The sequence below is a fragment of the Prunus mume genome, linkage group LG6 (assembly GCF_029339155.1).
Source record: "Prunus mume cultivar Tortuosa linkage group LG6, ASM2933915v1, whole genome shotgun sequence".
Taxonomy (NCBI): Eukaryota; Viridiplantae; Streptophyta; class Magnoliopsida; order Rosales; family Rosaceae; genus Prunus; species Prunus mume.
In genome coordinates, this window is record NC_142703.1 from 14,512,038 (window position 1) to 14,537,349 (window position 25,312).

At 35.9% G+C, this 25,312-nt stretch overlaps 3 protein-coding genes across 4 annotated transcripts; all 3 read left to right on the top strand.

The window, feature by feature from the left end:
- The first annotated feature begins 447 nt into the window (after nucleotides 1-447).
- ATATH8 (Protein kinase superfamily protein) lies at nucleotides 448-9,182 on the top strand. 2 transcript variants are annotated; one of them, XM_089053998.1, is made up of 17 exons: nucleotides 762-950; nucleotides 1,548-1,594; nucleotides 1,687-1,723; nucleotides 2,430-2,595; nucleotides 2,792-2,844; nucleotides 3,332-3,475; nucleotides 3,583-3,687; nucleotides 3,785-3,910; nucleotides 4,623-4,823; nucleotides 5,233-5,339; nucleotides 5,448-5,610; nucleotides 5,769-5,834; nucleotides 6,049-6,142; nucleotides 6,575-6,687; nucleotides 7,050-7,120; nucleotides 7,518-7,671; nucleotides 8,182-9,182. In XM_089053998.1, the coding sequence occupies exons 1-17, from the start codon at nucleotides 903-905 to the stop codon at nucleotides 8,611-8,613; spliced, it is 2,127 nt and encodes a 708-aa protein (XP_088910124.1). In that variant the 5' UTR covers nucleotides 762-902; the 3' UTR covers nucleotides 8,614-9,182. The 2 variants fall into 2 exon arrangements, with proteins under 2 accessions (XP_088910123.1, XP_088910124.1); XM_089053997.1 differs by having other exon boundaries at nucleotides 448-950; nucleotides 1,548-1,723.
- A 662-nt stretch (nucleotides 9,183-9,844) lies between these two features.
- On the top strand, nucleotides 9,845-13,375 carry LOC103335212 (rhomboid protein-like protein). Its single transcript, XM_008238224.2, has 8 exons — nucleotides 9,845-10,208; nucleotides 10,304-10,428; nucleotides 11,224-11,284; nucleotides 11,412-11,578; nucleotides 11,973-12,078; nucleotides 12,175-12,377; nucleotides 12,463-12,600; nucleotides 12,874-13,375. The coding sequence occupies exons 1-8, from the start codon at nucleotides 10,185-10,187 to the stop codon at nucleotides 12,974-12,976; spliced, it is 927 nt and encodes a 308-aa protein (XP_008236446.2). The 5' UTR covers nucleotides 9,845-10,184; the 3' UTR covers nucleotides 12,977-13,375.
- A 6,639-nt stretch (nucleotides 13,376-20,014) lies between these two features.
- LOC103335211 (zinc finger protein ZAT10) lies at nucleotides 20,015-21,158 on the top strand. The gene is given in 2 exon segments (XM_008238223.3): nucleotides 20,015-20,689; nucleotides 20,692-21,158. Coding segments are annotated over 2 exon segments (723 nt in total). The 5' UTR covers nucleotides 20,015-20,199; the 3' UTR covers nucleotides 20,925-21,158.
- The last annotated feature ends 4,154 nt before the right edge of the window (nucleotides 21,159-25,312 follow it).

The following is a 25,312-nucleotide window of genomic DNA, read 5'->3' on the forward strand; positions in this document are numbered from 1 at the left end:
AATTGAATAATGCCTAATTTTGTTAGGGCCAAATGTAGTAGGATTATAAATCCCATCAAAAGATTACGATTAAGTTGGATGAGTAGCATCAAACACATCATTACATTACCGTCAATCAACCTCATAATCCAATATCCAATTTTACTAAATAATGCAATTCAATCTCAGTCACAAAAATATTGGAAAAAAAAAAAACTCAGTCACCAAAAATGACATATACTGTAGTTTTATTCTCCTAATAACGGAACTATAAGTGCAAAAAGTAAGACTTCTTAATCATCGATTGTCTACACTCGTGAGCTTGTCTACGTGTCAAGGTGTTACTGGTCAGGAACAGACTGGAACCAACCAACACCCCCGTGCCTAAAAGCTCACAGTACACACTAAAGCAGCAGATTAAGTCCATCTAACCGGTTTACCGTGGCCACGAAGCACCGACAACACAACGCTTCCTCCTTTGCCACTCGTTCTTCTCTTGTTCGTCGTCTTCATCATCGTCACTGCGAAAAGTCCACAACCCAAAACCAATCACATCCTTAAACAAACCAATTAAACAACATTAACAACTAATTAACCACCATTTTTCCGTCACGCAGCAGCTCTCGCTCGCAGGCCAGTAATGGCGACGACAGCGCTAGCAGCATCGTTGTCGCTGTCGTTTAAGCCGGCGTGCGTACTGAGGTCGACGGGGGCCTCTAAAATGACGTCGAAGAGCAAGCGCGCGAGGCATGGGCGAGCTCTGGGGGACTTCGGGCACTTGGGTCAGGTGGTTCGCAAGGACGTGGAGTTTCTGAAGCGGGGGATTGGGAGTGGGATTCAGTGGGCTAATAAGGCTTTTCGAATTCCAGAGGTTTCCAAAACCCTAGACGACGTCGTCTGGCTTCGCAACCTCGAGGACCCCAATGCGCCTCCATTGCCAGCTCCTTCTTGGCCTCAACCTTCCTATCCAGGTTAAGTACCATCTTCTGCATACCTTTTTCTTGCTAAAGATTTGCAAGTATGGAAATGAATGAAGTTCCTACATTTTGTGAATTTTTTTATTTTGGCCAAGTGAGGATAATCATACATAGTTTGCTTAATTTGACAGATTGGTTCTGATTTCATTAACAAACAGCCGCAAATGTGTAAAGTCTCACCCTTTTATGTAATTACAAAGCTTTGACGAAGTTTAAGATTAATCACTTGGTTATTGATTTTGTCAAGTAATTCTGTCAGTCCTCCTCCCATCAGTTTTTTTCTTTTGTGTTAGGACTAGATTGGTCTTGTCTTACTAGGTTTCCTCTGATTCCTGTTCTAGGAAAAATAGGTTTTGTTCTCAAGTAATCATGTATCCATACCATATAATGTTTTGCCAATGACATTCTAATAAGGATGGAAAGAACTCAAGTGTAGCAAATTTGGGTTGCCAATATTTTTGACTAAAAATATATTACCCTCTTCGTATGATTATCTAATGCTTAAATTATCATTTTGTGCGATCCCGTTCGGAACTTGGAACTTATACCTTGTCTAGTTGAAATTGATGTTGGAAATCTATCCTCTGGCAGAACTCTCTGGTGTTGATTTGTTCATGGCTGATCTCAAGGCTTTTGAGGCATATGCTCTATACTTTTATTATCTGTCTAAGGTTTGGTCTAAGCCACTTCCTGAAGTCTATGATCCAGAAAGTATTGGTGATTATTTCAGGTGCAGGCCCCATGTAGTGGCCTTCAGACTTCTCGAGGTAGGTTCAATATCTAATAGATAATTAACTTTTAGGTATCCAATACTTTGTTGGTGTGCCTCTTGCCTTCTTAGATTGGTGAATTATCTAGTACTAAGTTTCCTTTTCTAGAGGCTCTTCCAATGGCACACTTTTGGATTTAAGTTCTACTGAACTGATATTTGGCACTGCTAGGCCTGGCCCACTAAGTTGGCTAGTTCTTTGGTTCAATCTTTTATAATATTTCAAGCATGTATTTATTGTAGTCCAAAATTCTCTTTCCCCAGTAAATTTAAAGTCTTCTTTCCTTTTTATTATTTCTAAAATCTGTTTATATTACTGATTAAAACACCAGTTTGCTAGAGTTCTTATTTTAATTGCATCCTGTGTAGGATGAGGGTGCTTGTAAGTGAAATTACAGCAACTACAGTCAACACTGTTGACACTTTTCTTAATTTTTTTGAGCTCCCTCATAACAGTGTACCAATCTTGACTTGTAAAATACTGTTTTTTCTTCAAAGATCCACCACATCTTCTTGGATTGTGGAACTGTAAATTGGAAAACATAAAACATGTTCTTGGGTTATACCTGCCTCTTAGATGTCTATCTTTTTTCTGGCTTGTTATTTAGTTCAGGGTCTGCTATCTTATTGTTATGCAAAAGCTTTTATTTGGGCTATTTGATAAAATAAATCCTTATTGGGTTCCCCATATTGTGTGTTGTAAGGTATTTTCCTCCTTTGCTTCTGCTGCAATCAGAATTCGGACCTCTGGGATAAAGAAGTTCTTAAGACCAAGTTCGGATGAGGGAATTAATGAGAACGTATCGCAATACAATTTTGGAATGGTGTTAAAAGAAACTATGCTAAACCTGGGTCCCACTTTTATCAAAGGTGAGAAAGTCGATCTAGTTGAAGTTTTTCTGAGCATTAAAGCTCCAATTCTCATCTTTCTTGTTAAGTTCTTTAAAAATTTACTCTATCGTTATTCTACATATTGCTCTTCAAATTATATACTAGGACTTCTACTTTCCCCTGCAGTCACAAGATTGCCAATATGCTAGTTACATGCGTTTGCTTGCTGATGCAGTTGGTCAGTCCCTTTCCACCAGGCCAGACATTATTGGTGCTGAAATTTCCAAGGTTAGATTGTATAGAACTATATCTTCTATTTTTGTTTTTATTTATTTGAATATTAGTACATTATCTGCCACCAATGTGAAATCATATATTTATAACACACTTCTATGTATTTTCCGTCAAGTGTAAAGGTTTCAACTTTCATGTGCAGTCAGTGTCCTTTTACTATGTTAGTATAGCAAACGAAAAAAAATAAATTTACTAAAACTTATCCAATTCTTCTCATCCTGTTTTGCATTGATATGTGTGGACTTTAATCTAATGATGTTTTTCTTTGTGGTTGTATGCTGGTGTGCTTTTGTCTTTATGTAAGTGGCTTCAATTATTACAATACCATTTTCTTTGTGGTTTCTTTTTCCTCGATGTGAAAGTTCTTCTGAATATTATCTTTTTTCATGCAAGATATTTTGTTGTTTCCTCATCTTTACCATGAAACAACTCGAATGCTGGATATTTTGTTCATCTTGTCTTCTTTGGTTTATGATTGCAGGCATTGTCTGAGCTGCATGATCAAATTCCTCCATTTCCCAGGGGTGTGGCTATGAAAATTATCGAAGAAGAATTAGGATCTCCTGTAGAGTCATTATTTAGCTACATTTCTGGGGAACCTGAGGCTGCAGCATCTTTTGGTCAGGTGTATATAACACATACATATGTGTGCATTTAATTGATGTAGAATTATTTATAATCATTATGTTTTCGAGTTTATTTCTTATTTGCTTGATGTTTTACACATTCTAGGTCTACCGTGGGCGTACTCTTGATGGATTTAATGTTGCTATTAAAGTTCAACGGCCTAACTTGCGTCATATTGTAGTGCGCGATATATATATTCTTCGCCTAGGGGTTTGTAAAAGAATCGATTAATCTTGTGTTGGTGAATTGTAATTTCCTATATATGTTTTTCATTAAGCTTGTACTTAGTTGTACATAACCATTTCAGCTTGGGATATTGCAAAAGATAGCGAAGAGAAAAGGTGACCTACGCCTGTATGCTGATGAGCTTGGGAAAGGTTTAGTTGGAGAGTTGGATTACACTTTAGAGGCTTCAAATTCTTCCAAGTTTATGGTAATAATTGCATATTTATTTGAGTTTAATAACTATAATGGTTACCATGAAAGGTAATTACAAAGTATTAATTAACCTTTTCTTTAAAAGGCTAAGAATTGCTTCTCAAGTTACACTTAATGCTACCTCATCTTGCAGATATGCAGTTTAATAATTAAGTTTGCAGGAATTGGGTAAATTATAGGACAGGTTAAATGGTTAACCTCCCAATCCTGCTCTAAATGGAATGGGGTTGTTTACAGTTTTTACTGGTAATCAACATGACATAAGGTCATGAGATTCCAACCATCGACTGACATCAGTATTAGATAGGTGAATAAAATTGTTAAGCTCCCAATAGTTAGTTATTTCCCTAGTGTGATGTACTTTTTATCACAATGTTGCTTCAGAAAAGAAAAGAAAAAAAAAATTTAAACAGTGAAGGGCTAGTTTTGGAAACAAGAGTAAAGCAAAGGAGAAAGAAACCTTGATGTGGACCTTTATTATATCGAGGTTAAATATTTCTTTGTTTGAAGTTATGTTGAGGAAAAAGTTGGGTAGAATCCAGAATTGGTTGTTACATTTACTTGTTTAGGTGGAAGTGAAATTCTTTTGATAACATATGAAGCTCCCTTTTTCTGTGATAAGACATACTCGTAAAAGTTTATTACTAGTTTGTTTCCAGGTTATATGCTTCTTTCCTATTAGTGATTGTTGGTTGCTGTATCTACAGGAAGCTCATTCCTCCTTTCCCTTCATGTTTGTGCCAAAAATATTTCAACAATTAAGTCGAAAGAGAGTTCTGACTATGGAGTGGATTGTTGGTGAGAGTCCAACTGATTTACTCTCTGTATCTGCTGGAAGCTCTATTGATAATGGCTCCGCATATTCAGAGAGGCAAAGACTTGATGCCAAAAGACGTCTGCTTGATCTGGTATGCAATTTGAATGGCGGGATTCTACTTTTCTTAGGTTCTAGTTAATTCCAGATTCCTGGTAGAAAGCCTATGTGTAGCTATTAGCTATCAATTTTGTCAGAACTGACTTGAGATTTGAGGGGCCAAAAAAATACTGTTATGAAATATGACAAAACAGCCTTAGCTTAGGTTGGTGGAGATGAGATATGGACATCCTATTTTAATTCATTTGTAAGCTGCCATCCTATATTAAGTTCAATGAAAATAACATTGAAAATGTGGTTTCTTGACTTAGTGAATTAGTGATTCCACCAATAAAAGACGTGTCAAATTATTCTTCTGAGTGTTTCAGTTTGTAGTATGATCTCCCTATATTATGTCATCATAGGCAGCTGAGTGACAGATTATTGTGGTTTGACTATTGTAGGTTAAGAAAGGAGTGGAGGCATGCTTAGTTCAGCTCCTTGAAACAGGCTTATTGCATGCTGATCCACATCCTGGAAACCTGCGTTACACATCCTCAGGACAAATCGGGTACCTCTTTGACTGTCATTGTGTAGAAATAAGCTTTACTTGCCATACCCAAATATCTAAGTATGCATCTATAGCTCATTTCACTTCTACTGGTGACATCTATGTCAGGTTTTTGGATTTTGGCTTGCTTTGTCAGATGGAAAAAAAGCATCAATTTGCTATGCTTGCATCCATTGTGCACATAGTAAATGGAGATTGGGCATCCCTTGTTAATTCCTTGACCGAAATGGATGTCATAAGGCCAGGGACTAATATTAGGCGTGTAACTATGGTATCATATCAGCTTCTTTGGTTTCAGTTTTATGTACTGTCTTTCTATTATTTCTGCTTTTGAAAAATATGTTTGTTATTTATTTATGAAAATCAATGAGATTGTACTTTCTTTCTTAACAATGGAAACTAACTTGTTGAGCTGTAATTATGATTTAGGATCTGGAATATGAGCTGGGAGAAGTAGAATTTAGAGATGGAATTCCTGATGTGAAGTTCAGCAGGGTGAGAATCATGTCTTGATCTTGTAAATATTAGTAACTTACAAGTATTCTTCAGCATGAAATATCATCTGAACAATGTGGAAATTGGCTCATCTGCAATCTGTAATTGTGTCTTCCTTCAACAATAGCTCCTCTGTCTGTAGTAATGATACACATAATATTACTTGCTTCTTTTTATTTACTAAAGGCTGATTGTAACTGTAATTTTTCCGAAGGTTCTGGGTAAAATCTGGTCCATAGCCTTCAAGTATCATTTTCGCATGCCACCGTACTATTCACTTGTTCTACGTTCTCTTGCTTCCTTCGAAGGTAGTGTTCACTTGCCTTAGGGCATCAAATGCTATTTGCATATATTTTTTGTATCTGTATTCTGTAGGATACTGTTATGTTGTGTTACTTTTACATGCATCACTATCCTATACAATCACGATAATGATGTATGATTACTGTCTGGATGCCCTGTATGCTGCCTCAAGATAGTGATCTAAGCAAGTCTGACATAATCGCTATCTTGATTGTATCTTTCTGAATCAGCAAGCTGATACAAGGACTATCTTGATTGTAAAGTATTATGAGACCAGAATCAGTTCTTGTTTTCAGACTTCTTGCTTCATATCTTAATCAGCAAGTTGCCCAATATCAATTTGTTTCATACAACCCCTAAATCATCCTTCATTTTTCAATGTTTTTATAAAGATTGTTTAGCTCAATAGATTTTACGTGTTTTGTCTGTTGTCCCAGGATTAGCTGTAGCTGCAGATAAAAACTTTAAAACATTTGAAGCTGCATACCCTTATGTTGTTCGGAAACTTCTTACTGAAAATTCAGCTGCAACGAGGAAAATTTTACATTCGGTAAGAAATGCTCAAAAACCATAGCTTATGCTCTTACTTTTTGTGGGTTATCACATGGACTTGCAGTACATCTATATATGTTTGTTCATACTAGTGGCATTTATTTATTTCTTTGCATACTTAGAAATGTAAAATCTATAGTGTAAAACATGTTAGTTTAGACTTGGTTGGGATTGGTATCATGTGAACAAGAAATTTTGGACTCTCCATTTATGTCTCCCGTGCTTCTGAGTTTTCACAAACTTCTGTTTGATAATCAAAGGCATAGGGGTAGGTTTTTTGGAGGACAATCTACCCAGTGAGGTTCCTAAATCAAATTTTTAGCATATTTGTTGTTGATTTACTTGATTTGTTCGGTTCAGGTGGTTTTTAACAAAAAGAAGGAGTTCCAGTGGCAGAGGCTTGCTCTTTTCTTAAAAGTAGGTGCAACTAGGTATGTTAAATTGTATTTCTTGGAGTCCAATTCCCAAGGTACAAATTTATTCTTCGAATATGTCTTGGAACTTTAAGAACTTCAAAATAGTGGTCAGATGCAAGGCCCATGACTCCATGAATAAGTAGAAAAGAAGAAGGGAAATTACTTTTCTGTTAGCAGCTACTGATAATTTTTTTTGCACTCTTCTGTTGTTTTTGGTGTGGATAGTCACGGTAACAGCTTTTAGGGTTTGCATGGGATGCTAATCATCCTCACAATAGGATACCTTATCCATCATTACCAAAAATCTTATGCTGGTCCTTTTTGATAGCCTTTCTTAGTTTACCTGATAACTTGCTGGGGTTGCATCTCTTCTGTATAAATAAATATTCATGTTTCTTATATTTTTTTGCAGGAAAGGTTTGCATGGGATGATAGCATCAAAAGCTGATTCTTCCCTTGGCTATTTACCACTAAGGGACAGTGGTGCAGTTGATGTTGCAAACTTGGTCTTGAGGCTTTTGCCATCCAAAGATGGTGTTGTGCTCAGAAGACTGTTGATGACTGCAGTGAGTCCCCTTATGCTGGTCCCTTTTTCTCGTTGTATTTATAATATTGTTAAGATGACTCTCTTTATCAATCATCACACAGAAAATGTGAAATATACCCCTATTATGGATACAACACATTTAATGTTAGGGTTAGAGGCTAAAAGGATAGTATGGTAATTACACATTATCTCATTTCTAATTGGTTTCTACTTTTACTCTCGTTTTCCTCGTTCCCTTCTCTCACTAATTCATCTTGTTCCCAGTTCACTTTGATGGTTGCCAATGGCATCATATTTTCTGGTATTGTCTACCTTTTGGTGTAGCTCTCGTAGGACAATGGCTTGCTGAACGAATTTGGACTTTATCTTACATGAGTAAGAATGAAATAGTCAAATGGAGGGTTAAGTAACAATGAGATAGACAGATGAAGGGTTAAATACATGTGAAACATGATGCTTTTTACCCATGATCTATCACTTGTCATCTTATCCTATGAGCTAAAAACTCGTTGTCAATTGAATCTAATAGGATGGAGCTTCATTGGTCCAAGCAATGGTATCCAAGGAGGCAAAGTTCTTCCGCCAGCAATTTTGCAGTGTCATTGCAGACATTCTATATCAATGGATATTTGCGGCATTTGGACGGGGCATTACAACAACTCGGTATAGTTCTGATCTGAGATTGGCAAGTGCGCATGACAACAGAGATCTAGAACCATCTTCCAAAACTCCCATTTATGATTACCATACCATCTTCAGAGATCGTCGGCTCAAAGTGATTTTCTCAAATGTACTAAACTCTGCAAGGAAAAATCCAATTTTGATGCTGAGGTTCTACTGGACTTCATTTGTTATGTTTACCATAGCTTTAGCTTTGGCTTGCCATCGTGCTTTAGTATCCTTCTCTGAAGCTTACTTGAGCCCCATATCTTTTGCTCGAAAGCAATATGCGATCCCATGATGCTCATATTCAACTCCCATAGAGCCATTTTTTGGAGAAACTAAGAATGCAGGCTTCCACTCGCAGTGTTCTTTGGAGCAACTGATAGGGGGATAAGAGGGATATTGGTATTTTCACTGCTTGAGTTGGATTAAGGTGTTAAGGCCGCACCAGGCTTAGTACTTGCATTGAACTCAGGATCCTATGCAAAGCTATCATTTCTTCAATCACCATTTGTACTTACAAAAACAGATCCGCAAATGCGACGATGAAGGCGGATCAAGGAGGGCATTGCAAGCTGTCGAGACGTGTAAAATAGTGAGGTATGTGAACAGTCCATAGCTAACCTAATACATATATTAAACGGTGAGAAGTATATACAGATTTTGGAGCACGTTTTAGGGTTGAATACATGAGATGGCATGTAAGAGATCAACATCTCATTAATGTTTGTGTAGATGGTGGTAGGCATGTCTGCAAATACAAGACGTGCAAAATTTGGATTCTTTCCCATGTTGTAACAGATCTAAACTGTTTTTCCCTTTTTCTTTTTTGTTTTGGTAGTTGATATGTGAAAGCAAATTCTAATCCATCTTCTTGTTGAATGATTGCAATCATATGGCTGTTGACACAAAAGTCTATAGTTCAAGATATTATTGCGTAGAAAATCAATTTTCTTCATGGCAAGACCATATGCATAAAGAGATGCCTTATCACACTCTCTTTTATATCATATGTGACGTTTTAGCATGGAACATGTTTGTGAAACAATTCCTCTGGAATTATTTTAGGCATCGTTTTCAAAATTTTAATTCCAAATTTTTGGTGAACAAAAATAATAGTTGAATCTTCCCAATTCAACACGATACATACATCTCTATTTATTTATTTTTTCTTAAGAGCGGGTGAGTTTAAGAATATGGAAATTAAAAGAATATGGAAATTAAAGTGTACTCTTTTAAAACTAGTTTCTTTTTGTTTTTAGTTAAATTGGCTTGAGTTGAACTTTTCGAATAAAATGAATCCCAAATTACATTTTAGGTTTTGTGGTTTGGTACAATTTCTGTTTTGGTCTTGTAATTTTGCTTAGTGTTTTTATTTTTATTTTTGGGGGGAAATAGTAACGTTTCATTCAGCTGTCAAAAGTTACAGACTCAAGCGAACAAACATGGTCTTATCAAAATCTTGCCTTAGAAAACCTAGTGGAAAAAATCTAAGACTTATAAATCTAACATTATTAAGAAAAATAGATGTACATTTTGACTGATAAACAAAAATGCCCTCATACTCATATGTGGCAGTTGTATATTTCATGTTAAATTTCATCTACAACGTGACGAAATAGACAAAATGAAAAACAAATGTACATTTGGGAAACCTTGTAACTCAATCCAATCTGAACATTGGTCGCGCCTTTACCCAATCACAGCAATTTTTATATTAATATTCACCGCCTGTTTTAATTCAACTCCTTCGCGGATCGGACTGATCCACAATTTGTACAAATCCCAAACCTTCCTTTGCTAAACCCAAACTCTGATACTCCGATCTCAAATCTCGGCTCCAAATCCAACGTCCAACGACCACAAGCCATGAGCACTCCATCACTCTCAGGGGTAAGCAAAACCCACAATTTCTCCTCTCTTTTCTTTTATTTTCTTCTCTTCTGATTTGCGTTTTTCAATTGAATTTCTGAGTGGTGGGCTTGCAGGGCGCGGGTGCATTCTCTGGGTTCACTCGGCTATGCAAGGGCTTAGCGGTGGTGCTTATTGGAGGACACATTGTGGTTCAGTTTCTCCCTCAGGCCGTTAATTATCTAGCGCTCATTCCCGCCAGGTTTCGTCTTTCTCTCGATTTTGCGTCCGTGTTCAATTTGGGTTGGCTTTTGTGTTGTGGGTTGGCTTTTGGATGGGAGATTAACCAAAATGAATAGTGAAATAGTGCATAAATATGTGTTTCCAGTGATGGTTTTGTGAAACTTTTGTGAAAAAGGATGTTCTCAAGCGTTTTCTTATGGGTTGATCTGAAACTCAGCTCAGGTTGTTGGCCCTGCTTTAGTGGCATTGGGATTATATGATAACCCTTTGTATGTTCCATATTTATATTACAAGGGGCATGGGATATTATTGGCTAAGTAATCCCTGCAGTTTTATCTTAGATGGTTCTTTGACTAGTTGATTAGAGACTTTGTTTTCCCTTAGATTCTGGATTTTGCAAAAATTTAGAAGTTGATTTTGTAGTGAAGCTTAGTGCCTTCTCCTGAAAATTTTGAATCAGATGATGCATTATTGACCCCAGTAGTCGTTGCACCTCTCTGTTTGAGGCTGTTTGGGCTTCTGCCATTGGTCTCAACATTTCTGTGCTTTTATCACTTAATGCCTTCTTTTTTCTTTATAATTTTTTTTTAAAAAAAAAATTTCATTCCGAGTAATGTAATTAGGGACTTATAATCATAATGTTTTGGGGTTTGGGGTTCATAACATGATTAATTTTGCATATTTTTTTTAAGAGAGTTAATTTTGCATATCCCTATGCTCGTTCACTCCAATAAAGAGCGAGAGCAAGCTTACCTCTTTAGATTTGGAACCTCTTACCTGCAACTTAATTCTAATCCAAACTTCTGTGTTGTAGGACCATTCCTTTTGTCTGGAACCTCCTAACAGCCGGTTACATTGAGCAATCAGTATACGGGGTATGTGCTTCTTATTCCATAAACTGTTTTTCTGTGCTGTAGTCATATATTGCCTGAAATTTCTGTACCTGACAGATTCTCTATGTTCATTTAAGAAATAGTACTGACTTTTACACTTATTTAACAGGTTGTTGTTAGCACTCTTGGTCTTCTTTTTATTGGGAAGCTGCTTGAACCTGTGTGGGGTTCTAGGGAGTTCTTGAAGTTCATCTTTGTAGTTAACTTCCTAACTTCCATATGCACTTTCATCACTGCTATTGCTTTGTACTACATTACGATGAACGAAAATTACCTGTAAGTACACTACTAAGATAGCATTAAACATTCAGAGAAATAAAAAAGTTATGGGGATGCCAGTGATTCATATTTTTGTTTGTCTTTCTGTCTCCCTACTTTTTCAGCTTTATTGCTTCTTTTTATCTGGTATTCTGTAGCATGTTGGTTTGTTAGAAATAGGAAAAAAAACATGGAATTTGGTTCCTTTCAAGCTGATCTATTGGCAATTCAGAGCTAACTCTAATAGCACACAAATTTTGAAACGGATCATTTTTTAAACTGTCAACACATATCTTCCATTGTTCATCTATGAAATTGTATATAATCATGTTTGTACATGTGTTAGCCTGGTTTGATCATTTATTTTATCTCATGAATAATATTGCTACTTTCTTTTGTTCATTTGTGCCAGCTATCTGCCTCTTTCTGGCTTCTATGGGGTCCTTTCAGGTTTCTTGGTTGGCATCAAGCAAATCATCCCTGATCAGGAGTTGCCTTTATTGAAGATAAAATCTAAGGTGTGGACTTTTGAAAATGGTGTTTTAATGAAAACTTCTGCAGGTTAATTAATAGTCCTATAACCCCCAATTTGCTGTTGTTTCAATTATGTGCAGTGGTTACCATCTCTCTCACTATTGTTGTCCATTGCCATAAGCTTCTGGACAGCACAGTCAGCAACATATCTTCCCATTTTAATATTTGGCACCTATATTAGCTGGATTTATCTCAGATACTGGCAGAGGAAACCAGAAACTAAACTCAAGGGTGACCCAAGTGATGATTTTGCATTTTCTACATTCTTCCCTGAATTTTTAAGGTGAATACTTGTTATTATTTTGGAACTCTTCAAAACAATTTTCGTAGGTTGCCATTTCTCAAGTGTTTCTTGTTAATTGTCACAGACCAGTCATTGATCCTGTTGCATCTATATTCCATCGGATGCTCTGTGGAAGATTTGAAGCTTCCAGCGAATCCCAAGGTTATACCCTTGGAGGCACCACATTGCCTGGATCCGACCCCATCGAAGCATCTAGAAGGAGGTAGCATTTCTGTTCTCAATACTACAAACAGTTTTGGTATTCATGTTCAGTAGATGGAATGATAGTCTGCAAATAAAATACACATAAATAAATATGCAAATTAGTGAAGAGGTTTGTACTGTGACACAATTTCTGTAGCCCCCTTCCGGCTTCAATAATGCCTGTAAGTGTATCACTATTAAAGAAAAAGGAATTTATTGCTCCCTTCCAGTATAATCAAATAACTTTAGCGGGAAAAAGAATGTTCATTTGTGACTGAACTGCCTTTTGCAGAGAAAGAGGGGCTCGAGCACTCGAAGAAAGACTGGCAGCTGAGAGGTTGGGTGCAGCACAGGGTACAGAAGAGTCGGGAAGAGATGCCACAGAGAGTGTTTAATTGCTCCTGTCAACCAACCCAAGTGTGTCCTTTCTGTTAGAACTTGAGAGGTTCTGTGGTATTTGAAGAGAAGGCTTTTCCTTTTTCTTATTCATATCTCGCTCTGTGGATTCTAGAGGATCGTTTTGCTAGCATTTTTCCTTGGACTCTTCCGTAACGGTACAAAAAAGTTGTCTATGCACAATGATTGGTGTGTGTTCTTACTCAAAAATACGTAGAATAGATATTCGAAAGAGGCTCATCTCCCTTTGGTTTTCATTTTGCTCCATATCCTGAGTGGAACCTTTGCTCCTTTAAACAACTGGGGCCATTTTGTCATGTTGTACAAATACACCTCTGAGCGTACTGGTTTATCTTCGATCTCAAATCAATCATGTTTTATGGATGTTTATTACTGAATTATAGTCTCATGTGGGGTAAAAGAAAAATATACAAAACAAAATCACTTGAGAAAAATATAATGAAAATTAATTAACATTAAATATTTATTTGTTGGGAAAGAGGGATTCAAACATGAAACTACAAGTAGTTGAACTGTGATCGTTTATTTGCTGTCCGATTCTCTGACCAGCCAGAGTCAACGTTCAATCCACGTCCACTGTACGTTCTCCGGCAAACACGAACTGTTTTCTTAGCCGTTGTCCTCGTTCATTCGTTCACTATGGTAATTAAGGAAGATGTTTTGTCAAATTATTAGGAGGAAGCAATGTTATGTTGCATTGCCTTCCCATTGTCAAAATGCTGGTGCTCATGCATCGAGGGACATATGAATACAAGTATTATCGGGCTGGTTTGAGTTTCTCTAGCTTGGAACATGAATGAAACAGTTCCCTCTGAAACACAAATTTTAGCATGTCGAAATGCAAGAGAATATGAGTTTTGGATGAATTTCTACACCGTTTCACCAAAAAAGAAAGAATAATTATTTCCATACCTTGTGGATTAGGCAAACAGAAAGCAGCCCAGGAAAGTGAACCCATAACAAAAACCAGCCCAATAACACAACTATACAGCCCAAGATGAGTATTTCATTTTTTTTCTTGAAAACGACGGTCAATGATAGATAATTGTTGTCCACTTATGGTGGTCCTCCTCGTTATAAAATTTTGTAACCTTGATGACCAGGTAGGACCAATTCAGACAAACTCCAAACTAAGTATTTTGTCAAACTGATAACTTACTATGTTGAATGTGTCAACAGTGGCCCAATTACGGTGTTCACTGGAGACCCCAGTCAATCAAATGTTCGTTCTAATCTATAACTATGTGGTGTGAGTAAAAAATAAAAATTAAATCCTTGAAAATTTTATGGCAGAACTGCAAAATATAATAAATAACTTTTTTTTAATGCTAACAAAGAAATTTTTGGATGTCAGCTACAAAGATAAGGATAGCCATTTCTTCCCCATTTTCTTGAAGTTTCCAATTTGTTTCCTCAACACAAAACATGGCAAAAATATATAAAATATTTCTACAACTAAAAATGAAATTGTTTTCCCAACAGGGTTTAGTCCAATGAAAAATGACCGTAACTTGCAACTAAGAGGTCACAGATTTAAACTCTCATGATATATTGATTGTTTGTGTGTGAAAAATGCTCATTTCTCCGTTAATTAGGTAGCCACAACCCTAGAATTTATAAAACAATGGAAGTGATTATGAAAGGCGTGACTTCAGCAGCCTGCCTTGCTTGTACCTTCTTTCACTTTTAGAATAATATCTTATCTTGTGCTACTGCAAACTTGTACGGTAGTGCTTGTTATGGAGTGTGCCAAAATTTGACGCCACTCTCTCACTATGACTTGGACCACAAACTTACGTATTTCTCCATTTCTTTGGCTTAAGTACTGTACCACTAGTTTAGCTCTCTCTCTCTCTCTCTCTCTCTAGTGCCTTATGGTTCAAGGTTTATTAAGAAGATTTAGAACTCCATTGCATATCCTATACTAACGTAAAGTGGGCACGGTTCGGATTAGTCTCGTTGAAAAATCTTCGTTTAATAGTAGTTGGGTTCATTTTGAATTGATTGAATTGATGAAACTAGTCTAAATTAATGAAAGGAACGAGAGTCGAATTCTGAGAAGAGTAGTAGTTTTCATTGAGGACTAGTATTTTTTTGTAAGTACGTATCAAAATATACGAAGGAATGACGGTGATGGGTTACAAACCATGAGTTAGTGTGAACCACGAGTGGATGCTCAACTACGAAAAGTCGCAACACGTGGCACAATGAGGCATCAGCAGCTCCCACCTGGCACTTTCTCAGATGCTCCCAAAAGATGGACGGCTTGATGTGGTTGTCATGCAATTGCTTGTCGGTTATCTAAAATTGTGGAACTTAAGACTACACAGACTGCCACGTGGCCATGATTAAAGAGAGAAGCGCGTAGCGTGTCGTATGCTTGACGGTTAGTTGCGCGTCGTTGAAGCCACTCTGACTCCTTACTGTGCTAAGCTCACTGACCAATGATTTTACACAAATACCCTTGCAAAATAGGCTTGGAAATAAGAGAACAGTATATATTTATTTATTTTTTCATTTTTCATTTTTACATGGATATTTAAACAACATTTTCACAAACTCATTTTGCGGATCTAAATGATTAGCACATACATCAACAACTTTAAAACGATAGAATATTACTTATCATGAAATATAAGAATTACAACAAATACTCATTGTAAGGAATTCAGTTCTAAAAAATAAATGCTCAATGCTCTAGTATTCTTATAAAATTGATTATGATCAAATCATACTTAGTGGAGTTGAAAATAAACGGAGATTCCCAAATATGTTAATCTTTCGAACAATCAGAAATTTGAATCACTCATATTCCATTAACAAAACAAAACAAAACAAAAACATTAAAGAACAAAGTGATAAATTAGCATACCATCAATAGTTGAAAAAGAAACGAGAAAATGATACAGGAAAGTGGGTTGAAGCAGCCCTAACAAGTGACATGAAATGGTAAAAGCGTTTACTTTAAAACATGGAGTTGAGATTCCATGTCTGTCTTGTCTAGTCTTCTAAAAAGATTAATAAAAATAGGAATTCTCTCAGTCTCCAGTCTTGAAAGTTGAAAAATAAGAAGGGCAATTTGGTAAGCTTCTGGTCGTACCGAATGAGCTTGGTTTTTTCTAGAAAACAACGAGGATGATCATGGGAATGATAAAGCACACGTGGCCAATAATGCATGTTCCTCGCAAGATTTAGCTGTCTTTCCAGAAGACCAACCAAAAAACTATATACTACAAACCAAACAGCTACTCAAAATGCCAGCACTCAAGAGAAGTCCCAAGTCACAAGCTCAAAGCCTACACACGGAAAGTTTTAAAGGTTACAGAAGGGACCCACATGCTTATATTATATATACGTGTGAAGAGCATGAACCAATCAAAATTTGTTACGAGCCGGAGAAATCGGAGAAATTATATAATAATACTAAAATATGATCACATTATATATTTTGTATATGTGTTATAATACGAGTGAAGACGATAATGTTAATGTTTCTTTTTCTTTTTAGGGAATATTATCGACAAGAGTGTTGTTATTTCCATTCATATCTTATTTCTCCACTCGCCTTATCTTTCCACTCACCATATAAATTTTAAAAAGAAGAAAAAACAGAACAACACTCTCTTTATTTGCACATTGAAAATAATAGCTTCTGGTTTTTCCATCATATAATGGAAGATAATACCAACACTCTCTTTCTTTGCCTCCCCCTTTTTTAGCAGATTGCCCAATTTCTCAAGCAACTCTTCATTGACCATTGTTTCAACTGCAACTTCTTGCACAATTCTGTGATTGTTCTGTCAAATGCCTTCTTTTTTAGTATGAGATAACGTTAGGATTGTGTTTTGTCAAATTTATATGGTGGGTGGGAAAATAAGGTAGATAAGCAAATCCACTTATATTATAATACGTGGACATATTATACCATGTAGTGTAGCATTACTATTTGACTACAGTATAATTGCTAGAGGAATTGTTGTGGTCACACTCATGATCACTATCAAACCCAAATTGGTTTTCGCAACATATGAAATTTCCAAGTTTTAGTTCTTTATTTTTTGGAAATTTTAGAAGCCAGCATTCATACTTGATTTCTCACCTCACCGCCACGTAAGCTAAGACGTAATAAGATTGTGTGTGGGGTAGGTTTCCGTTGAGTAAAACCATTAAAGGGGCGGGTTTTCTTTCTATTGACTTTCTGCTTCTTTTTACTTACTTACCAAGGAAGAAAAAACCAACAAAAACTTTTTGCTTTCCTTAAGCATAGTATCGGAATCATAACTTCTTGAATTTAACCAAATATAATATGTAAATGATAGGATAATACCTTATTAGAATAAACAAAATTTATAGTGTACCTAAACATTAGAAAATAAAACAGTAGAATATCAATTCAAGTTCAAATTTGTAAGATTTATTTTGGTATCTACAACATTACTATTGTTATAGTTGTTGAAGCCTAACAGCATTCGCAATGGTGAGGGTCTTTTCAATTTTATTTCAATAAATTGAACTTTTGACTTGCAGTGGTAAAGTTCAGTTCATTTCAAAGATCAATATTTCATTTCATGGATCAATATAAACACACCCAAAAAATTCATTTCAAAGGTCAATTTGTAAAAAGAACTCCGATTTCAATAAGCTCACTCACCATAATAACTCTACAACTCTTTCTTACATGGACAATATTATTTTTTACTTTTAAATTTTTCCATTACATTTAATTAATGTAAACTAGCCGTTACTTTTTTTTTTCTCAAAGCAACTAGCAGTTTCTGATTTATTTCACTATTTTTTTAATATAAAAAAACAAACAAACAAACATCTAGTTAATATATATACTAGCTATTATTGTTTGTTTCACTTTTCAAAAAAAAAAAAAAAGGATAGCTAATTATATATGTACTAGCCATTGCTAATTTATTTCACTTCTTAAAAACACAAATGGCCAGTTCCCTTTTCAAACGGCTAGTTACTTACCTATAAATACACAAATGGATCATTCATATTCAATTTTGTTATGGAATAACCTGAAAAAGAGGTGCTTTGATGTGTTCTCATTTAATCTCAATTTCCAATTATTCATAAAAAAGTGTTAATGTAATATTGTCACGAACCGAAAAAAAAATTGTTATTAATTTTGTTACTATATATATATATATTCAAAATTGGTCTCTTTTTAAAGATCTCTTTGAAACTATTTTAATTGTATAATTCTTATCGTAATTAACTTTATTCAATCATTGAAAAATATACTTAAAAATATGTAGTTTTTTAATTTGTAAGTTATTGAACTGCACCACTGCAAGTGAAACTACAGTTCAGGTCAAAAGCTACCAAAAAATTTCAATAAATTGTATTGAAATGAATAGTTGAGCAACCATTGCGGATGTTCTAAGAAAACAATCACTAAAATAAATTAAAAGAGCTTTAGATAGTGTAAGGGGAAAAAAGGAATTAAGATTTGTTTTGGTGTTGATACCTAGCATTACTCATGTGCTTCAAGAAATATAATTATGAAATTGAATAGGGTGATACCTTGACATCTAGGAGTGGGCAAAAAAGGGTCTAACCTAGCAAACTCACTCAAACATACACCATAATTTGTGTTTTCGGTGCACAATCGAATTGACTCTCTTGTTTGTAAGCTTAAATGCAACTCGTGGGCAGAATGGCCCAAAATAAATCGCTCATATGATAATTTTTGTTATAATACATATTCATTTTTATACGTGTCATGCTGTTATCTTCACCTTCAACCTCAATGTCATCATTCACACACTAACCGTATCGTTTAATAATCTTATACTGAATTCATTTAAAACATATCTTTCGTCTTTTTATCTTTTTCAACCGTCACTTACTATTTCTCTTTTTTATTCAAAACAATCTATAATCACTTTTGATAAATAAAAATAAATAAAAAAATCTATAATCACTAAAACATAATGGAGATCTGATAAGAATGATGAACCATTTAATTCAAATATGATTTATTTGATCATAGAAGATCTTCTAAATTTATTAATTCAAATCTGATGAGTCATTTATGCGTATCCTTCATGATTTTCACATTGCTCACGCGCTCTTATATATGCGACTCTATTCAAAGTACAACTCTTATTAATAAGAAGGGCATGCCAATTGATTAAGTTAATAGCATTTTGCAAGAAAAAGTAATCAACTGTGAATGGTTAAATCTACTTATATAGTCAAGACTAAGCCACTTAAAGTGTTTTTTTTTCATCTGCTGATGGCCGAAGTATTTGAATTCTACATCTAATTGCATAAGATTATATACTAATTTTAGCTAAAACAAATTTTATATACTACTCTTCTAAAAGAATTTCCATTCCCCTCTTGTAAATTATATCAACATGATCAATTGCAATTTGATTTGGTGTCTGTGGTATACCCACGATGAGGTCATAATGTGTCCATGTCACTACAGTCTCTAAGTGAAGCCTTTTCTTTTATTTTTATTTTTGATAAGTACCCATGATGTAGAATTCGATCAATTGTTTTTAGTGTGCTAAAAATAATTTAATCAAAATTAGTAATTAGTTCCTTTCTTGTTAAACACAATGACATCATGCTAAGTTTAGGGACACTTCCCTTTCCCATTATTTTATCCATCTTTTCTAGGCAAAGTTGTGAGTCTAATTGGCTTGTAATTACCAAAATTACCAACTAATTACCAAAACAAAAAATAATAAAAAAATTACCAAAAAACTTTTTTATTTTTTTTATTTTTAATAAGTTGGACCGTGTAGTTCACGCCCTAGGACCCAAGTAGAGTGTGATTTGCTTCGTTTTGTGGATGTAAAAGCAAATCAACGCAAGCATACAATTGTTTTGACTTGAAAAAGTCCAACCAAAAGCTCTGAGTCACCGCCTCTTCACCTCCCTCTCTCCCTCTCTCCACTCCCACTCCAACTCCACCCTTTTTTTTTTCTTTTTCTTAGTTGACCGACTTCACTCTCCCTCACCAACTCTTCCCAAAACCCATATAAATACCACATCTCTCTTCTTCACTCTCCACCAATATCCCATAACATAAAAAAAAAACCCAAAATAAAAACACCACCCAATATTTCACCAAATTGAGCTCTCTCTCTGAAGCACACACCTTTTTCTTGCCCACTCAAACCAGTCTACATCTTTCTCTCTCGGCCATCGTATTATTTCAGGCACGCCAAACATGGCCTTGGAGGCTTTGAAATCCCCCAGCACCCCTTCCCCTCGCTTCTCATCTTTTGAGGAAGTGGAGGATCGCCACCTCAACCAGTCCCAGGAGCCATGGGCCAAGAGGAAGCGCTCTAAGCGGCCACGTGTTGACGACCCACCAACGGAGGAAGAGTACCTTGCTCTCTGCCTCATCATGCTCGCCCGAGGCACCAGCGCCGACGCAGATGCTGAGCTACCTCCTCAGCCGCCGGCTCTGAAGCTCTCTTACAAGTGCTCTGTCTGCAACAAGGCCTTCTCGTCTTACCAAGCCCTCGGCGGCCACAAGGCTAGCCACCGCAAGTCAGACTCCTCTGCGGCTTCCGCCGCCGTCAACTCCACCGACAACCCGTCAACCGCCGCCGCCACTACAAGCGGTAGGACCCATGAGTGTTCTATTTGTCACAAGACTTTCCCCACCGGCCAGGCCCTGGGTGGCCACAAGCGCTGTCACTACGACGGCGGCAGCGGGCAACCAGCGCCCTCACCACGTCAGAAGGCGGAGGCGCTGGGGCCTCCAGCCACAGCCACAGTCAAAGTCAGAGTCACCAGAGTCAACGCTGCTTCGACCTGAACCTTCCGGCGTTGCCGGAGTTCTGGCCGGGGTTCGGCGGCGACAAGAAAAGTCAACTATCTGTCGAGCAGGAGGTGCAGAGTCCGATGCCGGGAAAGAAACCGCGGTGGCTGTTGGGTCGAGATTGATTTGGGAGAATATTTACGTGAATTACAAAGCTCAATAGCCATAGCCTAGCTGCATGTTTTTACTTTTCTTCTTTCTAAATTTTTCTTTTGATGAGTTGTTGCATGCTGTACAGAGAATTCAATTCGTTCATTGTTTTGTGAACAATGGTTTTAGTCTCCAATTGGTTACTTAATTAATATTTTATCATCAATTCGATTTGGGTATTATTTTTTACTCATCGTTTTGTTACATAATCATAATGAATTTATCCTTTCTTCCGAGTATCCCAAAACAAATTTGGTTAATCCTGTGCTGTGATCTTTTTCTTTAATTTTCTTTTTTATTAGTAATGGTGAAATTTGGATTTTGTTTACAAATAATATTCTAAACTACTAAAAAGTTAATCTAATTTACGAGAAGTATGGTTCAAACTTAACTGTAGTACAACACGTTTACTGTCTTAACCAACTGATCTAACCCACGTTTGTTGTTTGCTGTTTTCGATTTTCAAGTCAAGGTGTTTAGTTAATTTGGTTTTGTGCATTTAATTTTCTTCTTTAAATATGTTAATTAAGGGGGTGGGGTGTGGTATTATTAGAAATGCAGCGTGAACAGCGCAGGCACAGCAGGCAAATGCATGCACTAGTACTGGGGATGGCGGGGGGAGAGAGAGAGAGAGAGAGAGGTGTAAAGCCAAGTGCATAAAGAAAAGAGAAATGCACGAAGGAAGACAGAGAGACAAAGAATAGGCAAAGGCCAAGGCCAAGGCCACCACCAGGAACCACATGTTGATAATAGGCTGATGAAACCCATGGTAGCCTCCCATGTGGTTCATGCCTTTAATGCACATGTTAAAGAGCATCATTTTATGATATGATATATATATATATATATATATATATATAAAATATATTTATGTATGCCACACCCAATAATTTTAATGCGATTTAGCTTTTGCGTGGCTTAATTAGGACACTTGTGATTGCCTACTATTTTAATAATTTTGAGTATAAATTCACATGGACTATATTGTTTTGTAAATGTAAGGAACGGAGGTAGACATTTTTTTGTTGTTTTCCGAGAATAAATGGTGGCGTACATGATTGGTATGATTGAGCAAGGAAATGCTAACTACTTTTTCTTTCCATTCTTATTCCATAATGTAATTTGATGATCAGAATTGTCTATTTTCTAGGTTGTCATTGTCTTTCTTAAAAAATTAACTAACCCAGAAATCGTTCAATCATATCATTGTTATCGAATAAATAGATGAATCCAGTGTTATATTAACCATTGAATTATCACACTATTAACGCATGTTCCAACATACCCATCACACACTAAATTATCACACGATATTTCGATTTTTTAGTTTGATTGAGTTTACGAAGAAACGAGTTTTGAAAGATGACTTCGAAAATGAACAGTTTTGGTTATCATAAAACATTGCATGACGGAAAGGACAATAAATAAATAAAAAAAATGTAGGAAAAGAAGAAGATAAAAAAGGAAGGTAACTAACTAGAATTTCTCATTTGATTTTAATAATTTAAAGATGTTCACACGCGTAAATGAAATGTTTGTACGTATGTTGTTGAATATGCATTCAAATATAAATAAATACCTTGCTTAATGCTTTTTATTATTCTCCACGTACTCATCTCATCACACAAACGCTGTCGTGTTGACGCACTCCACTACTACTCTCCCTCCAGTACGCCTTCAGCAGCTGAGTAATGAAAATGGCTTATTCCTACAGCCAGTGTGAAAGCGAGGCTTTGCCGTGTGACCAAAGCTGTTTCCTCCAAACGCGGTCTTGAGTCTTGACAATTAAGCTGCTTTATTTTTTTCATTATTTTTTTGTTTTGTAATTGCTTTGTCAATGAATTATTCTTCTTCCCTTCCCTACTCAAAAAACAAGAAGAGGTCATGTCCCTTCTGGAGTAACCTGTCATCAATTGGACTTAAATGTTGGTTTTACAGGTGCATCTACTATAATAATAATCGATATGATTTATATTTCTCCATTTGGATAATGCCTCTGATCTGGTAGGTGGGGTGCTGTCAAATTCTTAGTTTACTTATTTGAACAAGAACTTCAGTGATTTGGCAAATGCTTAAATGTTGTCTCTTTCTCGGCCTTTCGATCCCGAATTGTACTTAAAAAACAAGAATTTGTTTAATCAATGGTTTTAAATCGATACCTAGTAACATATGTATTATGTGCAAAAACGGAATCATGAATTATTCAAAGGATAGGCTATAATCTTTGTTTTCTTTTTATTATATATGGGTGGCTGATTGACTTTGTATAAGGAGTTGTCGTGGTGGATTGGACTAATTTTTACTGAATTGAGCTGAACTAATTATTTTCACTAAGTGAGGTGAATTTACTTGTTCGTCATGATTTTAATACTCAAAGTGTAAGAGGTAAAATACAAGTGAAGAACTTACATAAAAACTTAGATAAAAACTGCTTGGGATCAGTTCATTTGAGAAGAAAAAGGACCTCTTTCACACGCAATGGTAGGCTAGAGAATGAAGTCTAGCTTGATGGGGTTGCTTCCTTGAACAGTTTAGAAGATACTTTGGAGATACATATTCAAGAAGATGAATGTTTGTATTTGATTGCGTGCCGGAGGTATACACACAAATGCTTTGGTGGAATCTTACAATTACGACAAGCAAATCCATTTCGTTAAGTCAGTCAATCAATCCACTTCTGGTCATGCATTTTAATTACCTTTGCAAATCATAGCAATTAAGAAGAAATTAATCTTTGATTATCATGGTAATAAATTAATTAATAAGAAATTGATTTGATAATGAAGGGATTGGTGGACATTGAAGAAGAGAAGGTCAAGACAAGAGGAACGTGAAAGGAAGAAGACCAGAGACCATCATGAACTCTCCCCTTCACATTTTGCATACTCATTTAATTTTATTTTTTTTCCATTAAATTATATTAATTAAATAATTAATTAATAAAAACTTATGTAATTGTCATGCTTCTCTTTATAATTATTTCTATGCCTCTCTGCAGGTATGTGACATTAGGCAAAAGATGGCCAAAATAAACAAGACAATAATAATTAGGGCAATAATAAAATATTGGCCACTAGCTTGTAGCCACTTGGATTATTTATTTATTTATTTATATTTCTTTTAAAAAATTTGTCAGCTCAGAACCCAGAACAGTAAAATTGAACCAATCACAGAGAAGAGCTTCCCATTAGTCAAAGGTTAATATTAGGGATGGCTATGAGACCAATTGGGATAAAATCAAATTTCTCTTGTCTTTAAAATATTTTATTGGACAATGTGAAGTAATTTGATGGGTTTTCTAAGATTATTTTATGACAATAGTGGATGAGGTCAACAGCCATCTTTCTTTGATGGTTTGGAAGTGAGAACCATTTGGTAGGCAAATATGCAATCACCCAAAAACTACCTGCTGGATTCAAAGATTTGGTCTAAAATAGTTGGAGGTGGCAAAATCTGTTGAGTGTGGTTGGGTCAGCTGAGACACAGTAAGCAGAAGTTTGAGACACTGTATTTGGTCCTGACCAAGAGATTAGGCACATGTATGGTTACTTAAGTTCAAAATTGACTTTTTGTTGTATATAAAATCTCTATATTCAACAGCACATTCCTCCTCAGTTCCCTCAAAATGGAATAAACCACACATATCCTTACAATTCTTCCAAGTTTTAGCTTTTTTATCATATTTAAATTCAACATTTGTTCAAGTATGACTGCAAGAAGGAGGATTTGAATTTATGACCTCTTCTCATGTGGAAAAAAGAAGTACCGAGATACTAGTGCATATGTTAGAACTTCGACAATTGGTTTTCATTGAACTCCTCTCACATAACTTAAACCTCTTTGATCTTATAACATTATGATTTTTTGTTTTTTTAAACAGAGATCTTATCATGATGAGCTTCTGTTGCTTGTAATTTTTGGTTTAACAGTTCATACTAAATCTAGCCTGAACAAAGAATCACACCTAAAAGGAAGAAAAAGATTAGTACAAGAAACTCAGAACACAGTGGCCTAAGCACAATCCAGTCCAGATCTGGATTAGTTTGGCAGCTTGGTCTTGGGATAAGTTGGGGGGTTGGGTTGCAAGTTCTTCCAATCCAGATCCAGCCCAAACCTAAATGGACAAACCCAAGTCTCTCAATATAAAAAGAAAAAGAAAAAAGAACTTGACCCAAGTACCCAACTCAGCTCAAACTCAACCTAGCAAGTAGGCACCCAAAGAAACCATACAAATTTGCAGGGGCCCATGCACTGCAATTTGGCCATCAACTTGGGTTACAGGGACCCATTTCATAAATCACAAAGGATCATTTGGGTACTCTCTTTTTTTTTTGGTGCATGCACTTTTTTCTTTTTTGAAAGA